The sequence below is a fragment of the Rhincodon typus genome, chromosome 32 (genome assembly GCF_021869965.1).
Source record: "Rhincodon typus isolate 14 chromosome 32, sRhiTyp1.1, whole genome shotgun sequence".
Classification (NCBI taxonomy): domain Eukaryota; kingdom Metazoa; phylum Chordata; class Chondrichthyes; order Orectolobiformes; family Rhincodontidae; genus Rhincodon; species Rhincodon typus.
In genome coordinates, this window is record NC_063363.1 from 11,729,686 (window position 1) to 11,746,776 (window position 17,091).

The window sequence follows — 17,091 nt, forward strand, 5'->3', positions numbered from 1 at the left end:
GGTTGGTTTGTCAACAGGATCATTACATGCATATCACATTTCTTGCCTGCAGCAAAATTTTGTAACAAAGGTCTCTTAAATGAAGGGAAAGGAATTATCTTAGAAGTGCAGCAATTGAATAATGGATAAATTTTGCAGTGATACAGCACAGCCTTTCAACCCATGTTGTTTGTAATTAATACTCATCACATGACTTATGCAAGTTCGTGAAAAGGAATTTGACTCTATAGGCAAACAACAGTTCCTACGTATTGTATTATTTTCTGAAATCAGTCTGAGGAGTACTGTTGTATCTGATGCATTTCTACAGTCTACAATTTACTTTGTAACATTATCGTGCAAATGCTTGACATTTTTACATGAAATTTTTCTTTTGGCTGTTTTATCTGAACTATTTAAACCATTTGTTATAATAAGTTGCTAATATCGCACAGCATAATTTCTCGGAAGCATCTTTCTTATGCACACAGGTAGCTTGACAGCATTGTCAAAATGACAGCATTGCAAGGAATGGGTAATTTATTATTTTACCAATGAGTACCCATACTCAAATGAACCATTTCAGAGAATCAGAGGGAAGACATTCTCCAGCAAGTGCAGGAGAATATAAAAAGCAATTATTCAAATTATCTCACTTTTTATTCACCACAGAGGCTGGGACTCTCACGTTTTTGTTTTAAATCAATGTATAATTCTTAGAAATATTCATTATTGCTTATTTTTATATAGGGTTATCTTTTTGATAATACATTTTATTGTTAACAGTTTCTAAATCTCAATGATTTTGAAGATAATTACTGTGAATTTAGTTACTTGGGAATTGTACCATAGTGGTAACATTATAGGGCTAGTAATTCAGAGGCTTCAACTGATACTGTGGAGCCACTATGACAGATGGAGGGATTTAAATTCATTGATAAATAAATATGCATAATAATCATTATTAATGATTATAAAACTATCAGATCAATGTTATAGTCCACCTACTTCACTAATACCCTTCAGGTCAGCGAAATCTGACCTGTTTGACCTACATTGGACTCTGGATGTACACTACAGTGGCTGTATCTGATTTTGTCAGCTGAAGTAACCCAGCAAGTAACTGGGTAGCTAATGGCTCACTGACACCTATTTAAGGGTAATTAAGAATACCAGTGAATGTTGGCATTGCCAGAGATCTGAAGAACAAATGTAAAAATTCCCATGGCTGGATTCCCTGGGGGAGGAATATTTTGGAGAGGAGGTGATCTAAACAGGTTAAAGGTTGAACTTCTAACCCGTGACTGGACAGGAAGACCCATCCTGAGAGTTCATTAATGGACACTGCTGGGACTGTAAGCAGTCGCCCCCGAAGAAACTCAGTGACCAGAGGTAGGTAAGTCCTGGGCTTTTTGGTGAGGAGGGATTGGAGAGCCCAGGCAAGGGATAGAAAGTGAGGGGCTTGGTTTTGCATGGTATTTGGTGAGGAACAAAGGGAAGAACAACACGTTGGAAGGGGTTGGGGAGGTGACCTGATGCACACAGGGCAACCTTATTTGGTAGAAAACCACAACTCTATCTCAAAGATACCTTTGGACTTACGCCCACTTCCCACTACCCAGCACTTTATGGAAGTGGATTGAGGCCTTTAATTGCTTATTCATTGGATAATTAAAGACCTCAATAAAGCTAAGGGGCAGGCAACCTAGTTGGCATCTTAGCCAGTGCCCATAGAGAACAGGTCAGTAGAAAGGACATGGTCTAAGCATTTGATAAATTTTATGTGCCAGCAAATGCCCCTGAAAACATGCTCGGTAGGGTCCATTATTTCTAGTTCATGATTTCCTGATTGAATCTTAATTATGTAACTATGGCTATGTGCATGCAGGATCATAACTCACAGCCTGCTGGTCTGAATTATACATTGTTAACGTTCAAGATTGCTGTGATGCATTTTAATAGTGCAAGTGATGCACTGGCAAAGGCACGAACACACATATTGGAAGTTGTTTAACTGCACTTCAGTAATCAGACAGATAATCACCAGAAAACACAAAGGACTGGTGGTGGTGGTGCTTTCCTACAGATCCGCTGTTGTTATTTTTGCTGTCATTGGGCTGCATGCAGCCCACCTACATTAGGTAGCATTATTAACCCTTTTTAGTCCTTCTCCCAGTATTGGAAGTCCATAGCCAGAATGAAGAAGGCACAATTGTAGGCTTGTAGTAGCTGGAGATGAACAAAGTTGCTGGTGAGCAGTTCCTTTTTGGGTTGTATTTATGTTGCAGTGCTGCTGATTTTGCCTTAAACCACCAACAACATCATCTCTGAAATTTCGTTAGCCATAATTGGTACAGAATGAATGTTTTGCATTGGGGAAGGAAAAAGATCATTTTTTATTTTCAAATGTGTTTTTTCTTAATTATAGAGGGAACTATTAAAATACAAACAAGAAACCAGGAATCTGCAGGGAGTAAAGGTAAGAACAAAGTGTAGTTAATCTTCACGTATAAATGGGCCTGATACTTGTGGCTTAATTTATGTCATCAACTGAGGACTCAAGCATAACTTGAGTCCCAATCTATTATGTTGGCATTTTTAGAGGACCTTAGTTTAAAATATATTTCATAGCAAAGTAGAATTACTGTGGCAAATTTGTGCTGCCGTAATAGTGGAGGATTTCAGTGATTCTCTTCCTGTATTTCAGAAGGATTTAATGACTTTTGTATGAGAGTACACACCATAATTTGTTGAGAGATTATAATAACTGTGGATGCAGATGACTATTTCCCACCTCATTGAAATACTTTTCCCCCAGGATGCATTGCAGCATCGGATGGCACAGCAGGAAAGCTCTATCCTTCAGCTAAAACAGGAATTGCTGCGAGCAAGCATGGCAAAAGATGAGCTACTGAGTGAAAATGTGAGGATCTAGCTTTCTGTCTGTCATTGTGATCTGCTTGCTTGCATTTGTAGGAAATAAGATCTGTAGCAGTACGCATAGATTTATACCAAGGTTTGTACCAGCACGGTTTTGCATCTTGTTAGTGGAAATGTACAAGTATCTTGTGATAGTTTCCATCTTTATTGATTTTAATGAGATGGCTACTACAAAAAGTTACTTCTGTCACCTTTGTTTTCTATTGCTAGCTTGACCTACAAAGGAAGACTGAAGAAAGGAACAGGCTTCTTGGGGAATTTAAAGTAAGGCTTACTGAAACTCTCACTGATAAATAATTGCATTATTAGAATCAAACAATATGTACAGTATTAGGTTCAATTATTGTGAAACAATCTCATTGGCATCAACAATGGAGCAGAGAGAATCTACACATCAATTGTAACTCATTAAAAATATCACAATATAACTGGAATGTAAATTACATTATTTGTGTTATTTTTTGTCTGGTATGTTTGTCACAAAGCTGCATATGTAAAATTTAGTGTAACAGTTATTTTGAACACCTTACTGGTTTTATTGGTGGATGTAGTGCTTTTATATTTCCCACTGGTAAGAAGATAATGTTCGCTGATATTCTGATGCAGTGCTGAGGGGGTCGCTGATTTTTGCAGATGCTGCCCTTTGAATATTTTGTTGATCTTTCTGTTTCAGAAGTTCAGGCGTAATTACACATCTCTGACACTTTTCAGAAATGATTCGTTCATGAGTCCTCAGCAAGATTGCACCCTTAGCCTTTACTACAATAATTAGTTAATTGAATCATTCAATTGTGCAGCCTTGCAAAATGTCCCCATGTTTGCATATATAACAGCCCAAAGTATTATTTAATTGCATATTGAGAGCTATGAGATTTTTCTGAGAAGTATGTTTAGATGCCATATAAATGCAAGTCTATCTTAATTTGTGGTGGATTGTACTTTCTTGTAGAGAGAATTGGGTCAGAAGGATCGACTGTTTCAGCAACAGCAGGCCAAACTGGATGATACTTTGCGGAAACTAACAGAAGCCACTCATTTAAAGGTATTGGAAAGGAGGTTTATCCAGTGGAATGCGTTACATTTGAGACCTTGGGTTGTATAGTATTTACATTTCAGACTTTGAAAGAAGTATGAAATAGTCACCTAAATAACCTGTATTGTCCTAAAGATTTTAAGGATTAAGCGGTATTGAAACAAAATAAACCCAAGTGCAATCTATTAATCTATTTTTGTGATCTAATTCAAAATTTAATAATATTCTACAATTTTTGACATTTCTTTCTTTTCGTACGTCACAATTGTTTGGAAAATGATAAACAATAAGGCAAATGTACTTTGAACTACAAAAAAGACTTCAGTATCAAAAAAGTCCAGAAACATGCCTTCTGTTTATGGTGTGGAATTACTTATCAATTCATCACTTGCTGATAATGACAACATGTTTATAATCAATGATTGAATAAGTTTGCCATGCACTCAACAGATTTTCATGGCATGTTAGTTTTAGATTGTTGAGACAAAACTTTGAACTGTATTAGTTGCATGACAAGCTGTCTATTAAGTAATTGTTCAGTGTTGAATGTTATAGCATTTCAATGAGTGGTAACTTGCTTAAAATGCTATTTATCCTACTTTCAATTATTTTCAACCATGGAAATTGCTCCTTGGTGATTACAGTAATGATGTACCTGATCCTTTCTATTAGACAGTGCTATAATTAATATGTAGCAATTATAATGGCCCAGAATGTGCTGCAAAAAAATGAGCTTACAGTGCATACCATTATTAATGAAGCATAAAATGCAGTCGTTTATAGCAAGGAAGAGCTCCTTATGTTGCAAATCAGCCCAAAGGAGTGAATAGATTTGCTCCAGTTTTCCATTAGCCATACAAAAAATTAAGCTCGTCATCACCTACCCTATAACAGTCAGATTTCTGCATTTGCATTATATAAGGGAATTGAACTTTCCAGGAAAAATATGGCTGCTATTTAACTGAGTAAGGACCTAGTAAATAGAATGATTTATTTTTCCAGTGGTTTTCTGCTTTGTTTCAGAGATAGCAGGAACTGCAGATGCTGGAGAATCTGAGATAACAAGGTGTAGAGCTGGATGAATACAGCAGGCCAAGCAGCATCAGAGGAGCAAGAAGGCTGACGTTTCGGGCCTAGACCCTTCTTCTTCATTTCTTGGCCTGCTGTGTTCATCCAGCTCTACACCTTGCTATCTCAGTTTTTTGCTTTGTAACTGATTAGCAATTAAATTATTATTGTTCCACATAAGCTATGTAATGTATGCAGCCAGGCTGCATTATGAAACAAATATAAATCCTTTATAGAGAAAATGAAAAAGCGTAAGAGAAAATAACTCTGGGGGAAACGATGGCCTGGTGGTATTATTGCTGGACTGTTAATCCAGAGACACAGATAACCTTCTGGGGGACCTGGGTTCAAATCCCGCCATGGCAGATGGTGGCATTTGAATTCAATAAATATCTGGAATTAAGAGTCTAATACTGTGATTCCATTGTCGATTGTCGGAAAATGCCATCTGGTTCACCAGTGTCCTTTAGGGAAGGAAACTGCCATCCTTACCTGGTCTTGCCTACATGTGAGTCCAGACCCACAGCAGTGTGGTTGACACAGCTGCCCTCTGGGCAGTTAGGGATGGGAAATAAATGCTGCCTGCCCAGCGACACCCTCATCCCGTGAATGAATAAAGAAAATACCAAAGTATAGAACTGAAAGGAGACAAACAAGTGTCGAATTGAAAGTGTCTAGTCTAATTTTTCTTTCTAATCTGCAATCATGAGCTTATCATTGTTCCACTCACCCTTAAGATTTTGTTTACTAATTGCTCTCGCAGCCCTCTCCCCAACACCAATATTTTATCAAAACATTTGGCCCTATCATAATGTTCAGCAGCATTTTGAAGTGAATGGTTGTGCTGCTCCACATACACCAAAAGATTCCAAATCTGCATCCCTGGTCTTTTCCATGTGGTTAACCCTGACTAGACTACAAAGTGACAATTGTAATTAGTCCTTGTATCCCTAGCTAGAATATTATTGTCAGTGTTAACTCTAGTGAAAATGAAGGCTTGGAGATATGATAAAGCTGGATTAAACTCCAACGTTTTGGTTGCTCCAGTCTAAATAAATCAACATAAAGTTGTCATATTCTCAGAGGACCATAGGACTGTTCTCTCATTAGAAAGAGAAAGACTACTGGTGATGTTAACCCAAGGGTAACCACGTCTCGGGCGAGGGAAGATATTGAGAAGGACAGTCCTTCACGGTAACCTCAGCTGGCGTGGAAATTGAACCCACGCTTTTGGCATTATTCTGCAACATAAACCAACAGTTCAGCCAATAACTAACTCCCAAAATAAATTAAAATGCTAACATCAAGGTTTATACATTATTTTGTGAGCATTTCTATGCTGCACTAATTTTTGATTTCTTTTTTAAATTGTATCATTCCTTTCAGAATGACTTGCAAAAGGACTTGGAACGAAAAGATCTGCTTCTTCAACAGTTGTTGAACAGAGATGAAGAAGAGGTATAAAGTCATAGAGTTATACAGCACAGAAACAGACCCTTCAGTCCAACTCGTATTCATGTACCCATCCGGATGCCTTTTACATGTTGTAATTGTACCAGCTTTCACCATTTCCTATGGCAGCTCATTCTATACACCCACAATCTGTATGAAAACGTTGTCCTCAGGTCTCTTTTAAATCTTTCCACTCTCACCTTAAACCTATGCCCTCTAGTTTTCGACTCCTCTACCCTGGGAAAAAAGACCTTGACTATTCACACTATCTGTGCCCCTCATGATTTTATAAATCTCCGTAAGGTCATTGTTCAACCTCCGACACTCCAGGGGAGAAAAAGCACCAGCCCATTTAGCCTCTCCCCACTGCTCAAACCCTCCTATCCCGGCAACATCCTTGTAAATCTTTTATGAACCATTTAAGTTTCACAACATCTTTCCTATATCAGGGAGACCAGAACTGAACGCAATATTCTAAAAGTGGCCTCACCAGTGTCCTGTGCTGCTGCAACATGACATCCTAATTCCTATACTCAATGCACTAACCAATGAAGGCAGGGTACCAAATGTTTTCTTTACCACTCTGTTAAGTGCAACTTTACTTTCAAGGAACTATGCATCTCCACCCCTAGGTCTCTTTGTTCAGCAGCATTCCCCAGTCCCCAACCATTAAATGTAAAAGACCTGCCTGGTTTGCCTTGCCTCACATTTATCTAAATTAAACTCTATCTGTCAATCCTAGGCCCATTGGCCCATCTGATCAAGGTCACGTTGTACTCAGCCTTCTTCATTGTCCAACTTTGGTGACATTTTCAAACTTACTAACCATATCTCTTACATTCACATCCAAATCATTTATACAAATGATGAAAAACAGTGGACCCGACACCAATCCTTGCAGCACACCACTGGTCACAGGCCTCCAGTCTGAAAAGCAACCCTCTAATACCACTTTCTGTCTCCTACCTTCAAACCAGTTTTGTATCCAGTTGCCTAGTTCCCCGGATTCAATGTGATCTAACTCACTAACCAGTCTACCATTGCAAAACCTTGTCGGATGCCTTGCTGAAGCCCTTATAGACGTTTATCGTTCTGCCTTCATAAATCTTCTTTGTCACTTCTTTAAAAGCTCAGTCAAATTAGTGAGACATGATTTCCCATGCACAAGTCCATCCATGCCTTTCCAAATGCATGTAAATCCTGTCCATCAGAATCCCCTCCCACAACTTGCCCACCACTGATGTCAGGCTCACTCGTCTATAGTTTCCTTGCTTTTCCTTACCACCTTTCTTAAATAATAGCGCCATATTAGCCTTGTTATTATATTGTTTAAAGCTAACTTCTGAGATATTATTCCATATAAATTAGTTATGCCAAGGTATCAATAATTAATTCATGGAAGTGATCTCAATGCAGTTATCCAGGGCTAACATAATAACCAAAATGATGGTTATAATTATAATTATCTGAACCATGAGATGAGAACATCTTTAGAGTAACTCAGTGCCAAGTTTTACACCACAAAATAGTAATAGATCAGAATCAAAAAGACATGAATCGGTCAATTATTTCTGTTTCTGGAAGGCTGGTCTCCATAAAATGACTGCCATTTTTGCCTGCACAAACAAGAGGACTCCATGTAAAAGTAATCCATGAAGTACATCAGAACAATCTGAAAGATATGATAAAGCATTTCCAAGTTAGGTTGCTGTGTGCCCGGAGAAAACTTACAGCTAGTGGTGTTCCCATGTATCTGCTGCCCTTGGCTTTTTAGGTGGTAGACGTCCCCGGTTTGCAAGATGCTATCAAAGGAGCATTGGTGGCTCGATGTGTGCAATGTTTCTTTCATGTGGTTTTATCAATGTAGGTATTGAATTTTTAAGTGATCTCTCTTTCTCTCAAAAAAGACTCCTGCAAAAGCAGGGCTGGTGGATTTATATTGTTAGTAGGTAAAATTGTAGAATGTGCTCCGTAAATCAGGGAAAAGTATCCTGAAGTGAACTTGAATTTTTAATTTGTCATTAATCAGTGCTATATATATTATCTATTGATGTGTATTCAGTGATGAACAACAGGCATTTCCAGGAAATACATCGTACCACACTCCAGGCCATTAGCCAATCTAGTAACATTTTGAGAAGATGAGACAGCATAAAGTGAAAGCAATTAATTTATGCTGCTTAAGTCTTAGAAATATGCCACATATTGGAATGTGTATACTCAAGAGAGTTAGTCATTCTTCTGAATGTTCCACCAGTAAAAGTGTCAAAGGAACATTATGATGTTAAACTTCCAATTGTACATTAGAGCCAGAAACATTGTTAATTCATGTGATAAGGCCTGCAGTTAATTCAGGATTGTTTTCAGTCAGCTGATACAAAGGGACACCATTGCTTAAACACAGGGTAAGCCTTTAACTAACAAAAGGAAACAGTAAAAGGTGATCTTTACAGTCTTCCATGTTATTGTTTCTTGTCAATTACTCTAGATATCTGCCAGGCTGTACTTTACACAGCCTCAACTGTAGAAGGCACAATGAACTAATAAGTGATTGCCTTAATATTTGATCACAAGCAGAAATGAGAATTCTAACTAAATTTGTCTTTGGTTTTAGTAATAGCTACCAATCGTGGTTCTGTTTAGAGTTGAATAGGGAAACTTATCCTTTTATTTTCTATTAAGTAAAATTCGTATTTTTAAAGTTACATACAATTAAATGCTTATACAACAATTATAAGCATTTACTTTTGGGTCTTATCAAATGTAATGAATGTTTTATTGAAATATAGACATTACTTTAAATTAAATATAAGACCATAGGAGATAGGAACAGGGGTAGGGCATTCAGCCCTTCAACAGGATTATGACTGATCTGACATTTCTCACATCCACTTTCCTGTGTTTTCCCCCTTAACCCTTGATTCCCCTAAGATAAGCTTCATTATCCATGAAGAAGTTGAATTATTTGGACTGCCAGCTCAAACTGAAAAATTTACTACATTTAATTGGGGTTATTGTTATCTCTGCCTTTAACCAATGTCCAAAGGAATCTGCTTGTAATTGAACTGCACATTATCATTGCTGGTGTATCCCATGACTACAGCCATTGCTTGCGTTTTTTAAAACCCATCCCAACCAGCAATTTAAGCCTTATTTGAGGAATCAATTCCCCAGGGCTTTGTAACAACATCAAGACATTGTGAGAAACTAAACACATCTGTGTTCTCAATTGTTTACTCATTATTGTAAATAATGAGGTCTGATCTATGGCCCAAGTCAGTGGATACAGACATCACAAGTATCAAATAAAATCTCAGATGATCTTCATTAGTCCCACGCCTAAAAGGAAAAGGAGAAAGGGTAATTTGTGTAACAGACCTTAATATTTTCACTCACTGATGCATGGCAAGCCTGAATTCAAACTTTTCCAGAGCACATACTTGCTTCACACTTAACTGTCTTCCACTATCCCTTTTATCCATCTTTCCTTCAAATATGGATGAAGCTTTTTATTAATTGTTGACAAGGGAGTATATACACAAGTCATATATACACAAGTCTTCTTATCTTAGATGATTGATTACCCCTAACAAATTCGTCTTAGTCCTCATGGTCTATCAAAATCCTTAACATTCCATAGATCTTTCCTCCTTTGTCGACTGTGAAATTAATATCCAACTGCGACAATCCAACAAAACTGCCCCATAAAATTAAATCAAAAACTGTGGATGTTGGAGATTTGAAACAAAGACAGAAATTGCTGGAGAAACTCAGGAGGTCTGGCATCATCTGTAGGGAGAAAACAGAGTTAACATATTGAATCTGCTGACTCTTCATCAGAATCTGCTTCATAGCAAGACAGCAGTGAACGCAATACTGATCGTGGCCTACTCCTCCCACCTCCTGCAGACCTGATGGACTTCTTGTAACTGGCCCAGAAATCTAACCTTAAACACTTTCCCACATCAATGTTGCAATTCCTGACCTTTACACTCAAGTCGCGGTAGTGATCTTCACTGTCTCAATTGCTGAGACTGACCCTAAGAGTCTATGGCTTCAGGCTTCATTTCACTGATTTTCAGTCCTAACCTCCTGGTTCTTCCTATTAGGAAGGGAATTATTAGGACCTTTGTGTCCATGACCCTACCAGGGTTTTCAGCCATTTTCATCCTCTGCTGCACATACCAGCCTACTTGTACATACCAGGGTCGTTATGTTTGAGTAAATCAGTGAAAGTGAGGTGTGGTGTCTTTGGGATGGGAATACTTTAATTCTGTCATGTTTAAGTGGAATAATGCACGCATAAGGAGCCCTTGATTTGTTTACATTTTGTTAGGTGTCTGGGTATCCCAGTAAACCATTAGCAAGTAATGGCTACATCCAATCCTTGAGCAAAACTACTTCTCCAGTGTATAGAGGGGTGAGTATAAATTTGATAAAATATGCTAGTGTTATTTTTGTTGGTCTCTCTTATGTGTAGAATTTATCTTGATAAAAATATACTACGCTAAGATTTCCTAGTTGCCCTTGATAAATAATTTCTGGATAAAAATGGAGTAATGGCATCATATTCGTATATCAATCACGTCATATTAATTATCTAGTATTCCAGCAGTCAACATCAGTACAACCTCTGCTAGAAATAAAAGGGTCACAAACCTGATAAAATAATTGTATTGTGGCTTCTCTTCATAACCATTTTCCACAGGTCACGTAAAAATGGATATTCACAACTGCACTGACAAAAGCATGTTAACAGTATGAATACCAGGAGTTTAGACCACAAAGCTCCTAGAATCCAAATTAAAAGTAATATTAAAGCAGTTAATCTCTTCCACAACATATTCTTATTTTTAATTGTCAATTTAAAACCACAGATAAAGCCCATTCAATTTGTGTTGGAGCTAATTCTTTAATTGCAGTGTTTTCACTGAGGAAAGGGTCATGGAGACAGCCAATCCCTGCTGCATCCCCATGGCAGTTTCCTGACCAATTTGAGTCAACTTGCCTGATTTGAATTTTAACACTTGGCTAAGTCAGGTAACTTTACTGAAGAGAGAGAGAGAAGCAGGAGAGTTGGAATTACGTGGGGAACAAGAAAGATGATGAATAGATGGACATGCAAGACTCAATTACAATGACCTTTTGTTAGATGTAAGAATTGTTCACATGTTAAAATCAGATTCTGAGAATATGAAATGAAAGCATATTGCTGAAAATTGTTCTTTTTTTCAACTTGTTAATGTGTACCGTGCTGTTGTCAGCATTTATTTGGATTATTTATATATATACATTGGAAAAATAAATATTTTTGGAAATTTAAGAGAATCATTTACCAGTAATGGTTAACCGGTGAAGAAATACCACGTGTGACGGGGAGAAAAAATTTTAGTTATGTGTAAGAGCTCATGTGGATATAAAAAAGAAGACAGACAGGTAACAATTCCTGCTATATCTGTATACAGACTAATCAACATCATCTTCTCAGGCTGCATAAATTGTTATTCCCTTTCTAAAGTTGGTTTGCTAATGTTTCTGTCTTGATGAGCGTAACACAAAAGGTTTTGACTTTTTTAAATCTCTTTTTAATAATTTCTGTTGGGTATCTTTTGTCAGATCATAACTGTCTGAAGGTTAAAGTCAAACCATTTAAAATGTTGGAAGTCTAAAATAAAAAGAAGGTAGATCATTTGAGGAAAGCTTAAAATAGCAGCTTTTTGAATAGGCTTCATGTTGGATTCTGTTGGAAAGGAAGTGGGCCTGGCTGTATCCCAGACACTGTTTAATGCTGCTGCCAAAGTGGGGCAAGATTACCAGGACAGATTGGTTAGTATTTTATGAGTGACTGACCTCAGCATTAACAGTGGAGTAAGGAGGAGTGTGGTGGGATGCATTTATCCACCATGAAACCTGGTGGGATGTAGCGGGGAAGCCCAATCAGTTAATCATGGAGTTGAAGGTGATGGTTGCTTTGGGGATCCAATCACACAGGCGTAAACCAGACTGAACAAGGGGTGGGTAATTTACAGGTTAGCCCTGTGGGTAATGGCAAACAATGCTTTCAGGCAGGAGTGCCTTTAAGGCACATAATCTTATGGAGTTCAGGTAACATTTGGTAATATTTCAGGCCGTGATAACCTTTCATCTGATCCTTCATCAATAATCCCTCTTGTTGCTTTCTGACACCTTTTCATAAATCTTTGTGTAAGTAATTGCTAACTTAACGGCCTCAATTGGATTCAGGTGGAAAGGCCATACATGGGCCATGGCCTTCCCACCATGGACTTCTTCAGGGAGAAGGTGGGAAGGTAGCAAGATCCCAACACTTCACCCTCCAACCTGACAGTGTTCTCCTGGCATCAAACATTCCACAGGGAGGGTCATTAAATTCCACTTAACATGTTTGCTGGATGAATCTGTGATGCTATAAACTTCAAAACTTTAACAACTGTTCATAGATTAAAAGAAGCAGCAATAATTCTCACTGGAATAAACAATTAAAGGGCAAAGACATTTTTTTACAGGAATTGAAACCAATTAGCCATATCTGGGAAAAGAACAAGTTGAGGCTCCATAAACAAAACTGTTTTGCCATCTGCTTGATAACTGGCTGCTTTATGCCACAAGGACAACTAATTGCCCTGCAGAAGAATTTAAGAAGTTAATCACAGGGAAGCTGTGACTTCAAACAGACAAGGCAATGCCAAATGTGACAAGGAAGTTACTTCTGAAATGGAGGCAACCTACAGACGCAAGAACTTCAAAAGAGTGATTAGTATTTTGGATGAAAGATCATCAATAAATGTCACACCATAGACCTGAAGGATGAGAAACCATATCAGACCCTTCAATACCAGAACTTCGAAGGACAACACTGCACAATGATCAAACCCTGGACATCAGAGACAGACAGTATTTGTTAGAATTGTAGCTAAATTCCACTGTTAATTGGGTAATAGCCAAATTGAGTTGGAGGCTTAATGTGTTTGCTTGAGGGTTTTATTTTGGTCACTACGTGCAATAAAGTTTAAGCCATTGTTTCAGTATTTGATTGACTGTGAGATTTCTCAGCAAGTAGCCGAATTAAAGGTAGCTTGAGGTGATTTATCTACAATACCCCAGATTCTGAGTTATAGTGGTAACAAGAGAAGGAATGCCTATTACCAAATTACTATGTCTTGTAACTCATTGCAAGCTACCTGTTGTGTTTGAGAGCCGTGTGATATTTTGGCATTTGAGTAAAACTAAAGAACTGATCATTGACTTCAGAAAGAAAGGAGGAGAACACGCCCCCACCTACATCAGTGGAACTGAGGTTGAGAGGTGGAGAACGTCAAATTCCTCAGTGTGACGATAACCGACAATCTGTCCTGTACTTTCCATGTAGATACGACAGTTAAGAAGGCACAACAACACCACCTCTTCCTCAGGCGGCTCAGGAAATTTGGCATGTCCGTAAGGACCCTCACCAACTTCGACAGCTGCACTATTGAAAGCATACTGTCCAGGTACATAATGGCCTGGTATCGCATCAGCTCTGGCCAGGACTGTAAGAAACTACAGAAGGTGGTGTGCACAGCCCGGAAGCCAGCCTTCCATCCATGGACTCTATTTATACGGCTTGCTACCGCGGAAAGGCTGTCAACATCATCAAAGACCTATCGCACCTTGGTAATGATCTCTTACAACTTCTTCTGTCAGGCAGAAGATATAGAAGCCTGAACACATGCACGAACAGGTTCAGGAACAACTTCTTCCAAGACGTTATTAGATTGATGAATAGACTCTCTAGCCTCAAATAATGCTGATCTTGCTAATGTTGATCTCGCCTAGCGCACGCCCTGTGCAATGTAATCTGTATGCCTCTGTCTAAGTCTTTTTGATCTGTACATCCTTGTTTACTATGATCTGTCTGTACTGCTCGTAAACAAAGCTTTTCACTGTACTTTGTACACGTGACAATAAATCAATCAATAAGCAGCATGGTGGCTCAGTGGTTAGCACTGCTGCCTCACAATGCCAGGGACCTGGGTTTGATTCCGCCCTCGGACGACAGTCTGTGTACTGTTTGCACATTCTCCCAGTGTCTGCGTGGGCTTCCTCCAAGTACTCTGGTTTTCTCCCACAGTCCAAAGATGTGCAAGGTAGGTGGATTGGCCATGCTAAATTGCCCATAGTGTCCAGAGATGTTTAGATTGGGTGGGTTAGACATGGGAAATGCAGGGGTAGGGGAATGGGCCTGGGTGGGATGCTCTTCGGAGGAGCAGTATGGACTTGTTGGACCAAATGGCCTGTTTCCACACTGTAGGGATTCTAAAAAGTTCCAAAAGAGGCCTCACCAATGTCCCGTACAACCTCAACATAATGTCCCAACTCCTATACTCAAAGGACTGAGCAATGAAGGCAAATGTGCCAAGTGCCTTTTTAACCATCCTGTCCATATGTGACGCAAACTTTAAAGAATGATGTACCTGCACATAATTATGTACTTCTGTTCCACAACACTACCCAAGGCCCTACCATTAATTGTGTAAGTCCTGCCCTTGTTGTACCAAAATGCAACACCTCACAATTATCCAGATTGAACTCGGTCTGCCATTTTTCAGCCCATTGACCCATTTGATCAAGATCCCTTTGAAACCTTAAAAAAGCTTCTTCACTGTCTACTATGCTACCAATTTTGGTGTCATCCACAAACTTACTAACTATGCCTCTATATTCTCATCCAAATCATTTGTATAAACGACAAATAAAAGAGGACCCAGAACCTATCCCTGTGGAACGCTGCTGGTCACAGGCCTCCAGTCCAAAAAGCAACTCTGCCATTACTCTCTGTCTCCTGTTGTTAAACCAATTATATATCCAGTTGGCAAGCTCACCCTGAATCCCATGTGACCTAACTTTACTAATTAGTTTACCATACGGAACCTTGTCAAAGGCTTTACTAAAACCCAAATAAACAACAACTTCTGCTCCGCCATCATCAACCTTTTTGGTAACTTCCTCAAAAAACTCAATCAAGTTTGTGAGACCTGATTTTCCTTGCACTAAACCATGCTGACTATCTCTAATCAATTTTTGCCTGGTGTTACAGATTGCTGTTTTCAACTTCTGACTACAAACCAAGTTAAAGTCTATTGTTCACATTATACTGTTAGTATGTGTGCAATGAGAGGAAAACACTTTTATGCCAATAAACTCTAACTTTCATCTTAAAAGTCACAGCTCATATGCTATGCATTGTGCATTTTATTCTGTGCTGTATCTCCTTTTCAGACAGAAGACCTTCAAGTAGTCCGAGATTCCTTGCGCAGTTTACGAAGTAGCTTTGCTGGTCATGACCCACAGCACCACACAATCGACACGTTGGAGCAAGGAATTGCAAGTTTATTAGAACGAATGCACGTGGCCGAAACACAGGGAAGAGTTGGCAACAAAGTAAGGACGTCTTTCCAGTCTGTGTAAAAATAACCTCCAGTTGACCTCTTTAAGTGATTTGATTTTTAATGCATTTTTTGGCCTCTTGAAATGAAGACTAAAACAACATTGCTTGAAATGGAGCTTTAGGATATTAGTAGTGTATGCATTAATAAAAGAAATTCTTTGGTTTAAGACTCTATCAAAGGTGTTAAAAAGTTCACTTTAAATGAGCTACAGCTTTTAGTTAAGTAGTGTGTGATTGTGTGAAAGAACCATTACTAATATCTCACAACCTCATTTCCAACCTCCACTAGTTCAATATATTTTTACTTTTGCCACTAAGTGAAGTACATTGTATGACTGCGTTTAATTATTTTATGATTTAAATATATCTTTAAAGGATCATTGTAGAATAAATTTCTAAATTGGCCCCCCATCTAGTTTATGAAGGCACTGTCTTTAATATTGTATTGAATTCCTCTGTTGAAATACTTGATTGCAAAGTGAACTCAACAAATGGTGTGTGCGCGCACATTTGGACAGGCTTGCAGAGATTGGGAACATGCACAAGATAGTGCCCACCCATCTTTGTGCCTCCTCATCTGATCTCCAAAACCTACCCTCCTGCTAGGGAACCCGAACCCACTTTGGCCATAAAACTCTGGATTTGTCCTGTCTGTTGTCAGTAACATTTCTTCGTTGGCCTCCTAGCAGTACCACTAATGTCTTCTGGTGCTGCTGGAACTATGGGACTTCCTTCAATTTGAGGGGCAGATGAACTTCAGCTTATTATACATTTTGGGGTGACCTTTTTCAAAATTGGTCAGTTTGCGACTGACTTTTCATCTGTGGAGGTTGGTGCATGGACTGAAAAATATAGTCCATAAATTTCATTTAGATGCATCTCACAAATGAATCCTTAAAAATCTGCAATCAAATCTTCATTTGATGTTTTCTTGTAATTCCCTCACTTTCAGAATATTATCCTTAAATACAAACCTGACATTATTGTTTTGGGCATGCGTTCACTTTTTTCAGTAAAGTTAATTTTCAGAAAGAAAATAATAGCTCTAATTGTTTATGTACAGACAAACGATGGCTGAGCACATAAAGGTGCAATTGATGTAGCACTAGGCCATGTAAGGATCTCAAGATCCTGGGTTCAAATCCTGGTCGGTACTGAATTAAAGAAACCATTG

At 38.5% G+C, this 17,091-nt stretch overlaps 1 protein-coding gene across 6 annotated transcripts in view; it reads left to right on the forward strand.

Annotated features, from left to right (window-relative positions):
• Positions 1 to 17,091, forward strand: part of LOC109931026 (dixin) — a 107,295-nt gene that overhangs the window by 85,573 nt on the left and 4,631 nt on the right. For all 6 annotated transcript variants that reach the window (XM_048615552.1, XM_048615554.1, XM_048615553.1 and 3 more), the window contains 7 exons: positions 2,408 to 2,458; positions 2,798 to 2,902; positions 3,130 to 3,183; positions 3,869 to 3,961; positions 6,407 to 6,478; positions 10,809 to 10,892; positions 15,749 to 15,910. In XM_048615552.1, coding sequence (XP_048471509.1) covers positions 2,408 to 2,458; positions 2,798 to 2,902; positions 3,130 to 3,183; positions 3,869 to 3,961; positions 6,407 to 6,478; positions 10,809 to 10,892; positions 15,749 to 15,910 — 621 coding nt within the window. The remainder of the gene's footprint in view (positions 1 to 2,407; positions 2,459 to 2,797; positions 2,903 to 3,129; positions 3,184 to 3,868; positions 3,962 to 6,406; positions 6,479 to 10,808; positions 10,893 to 15,748; positions 15,911 to 17,091) is intronic.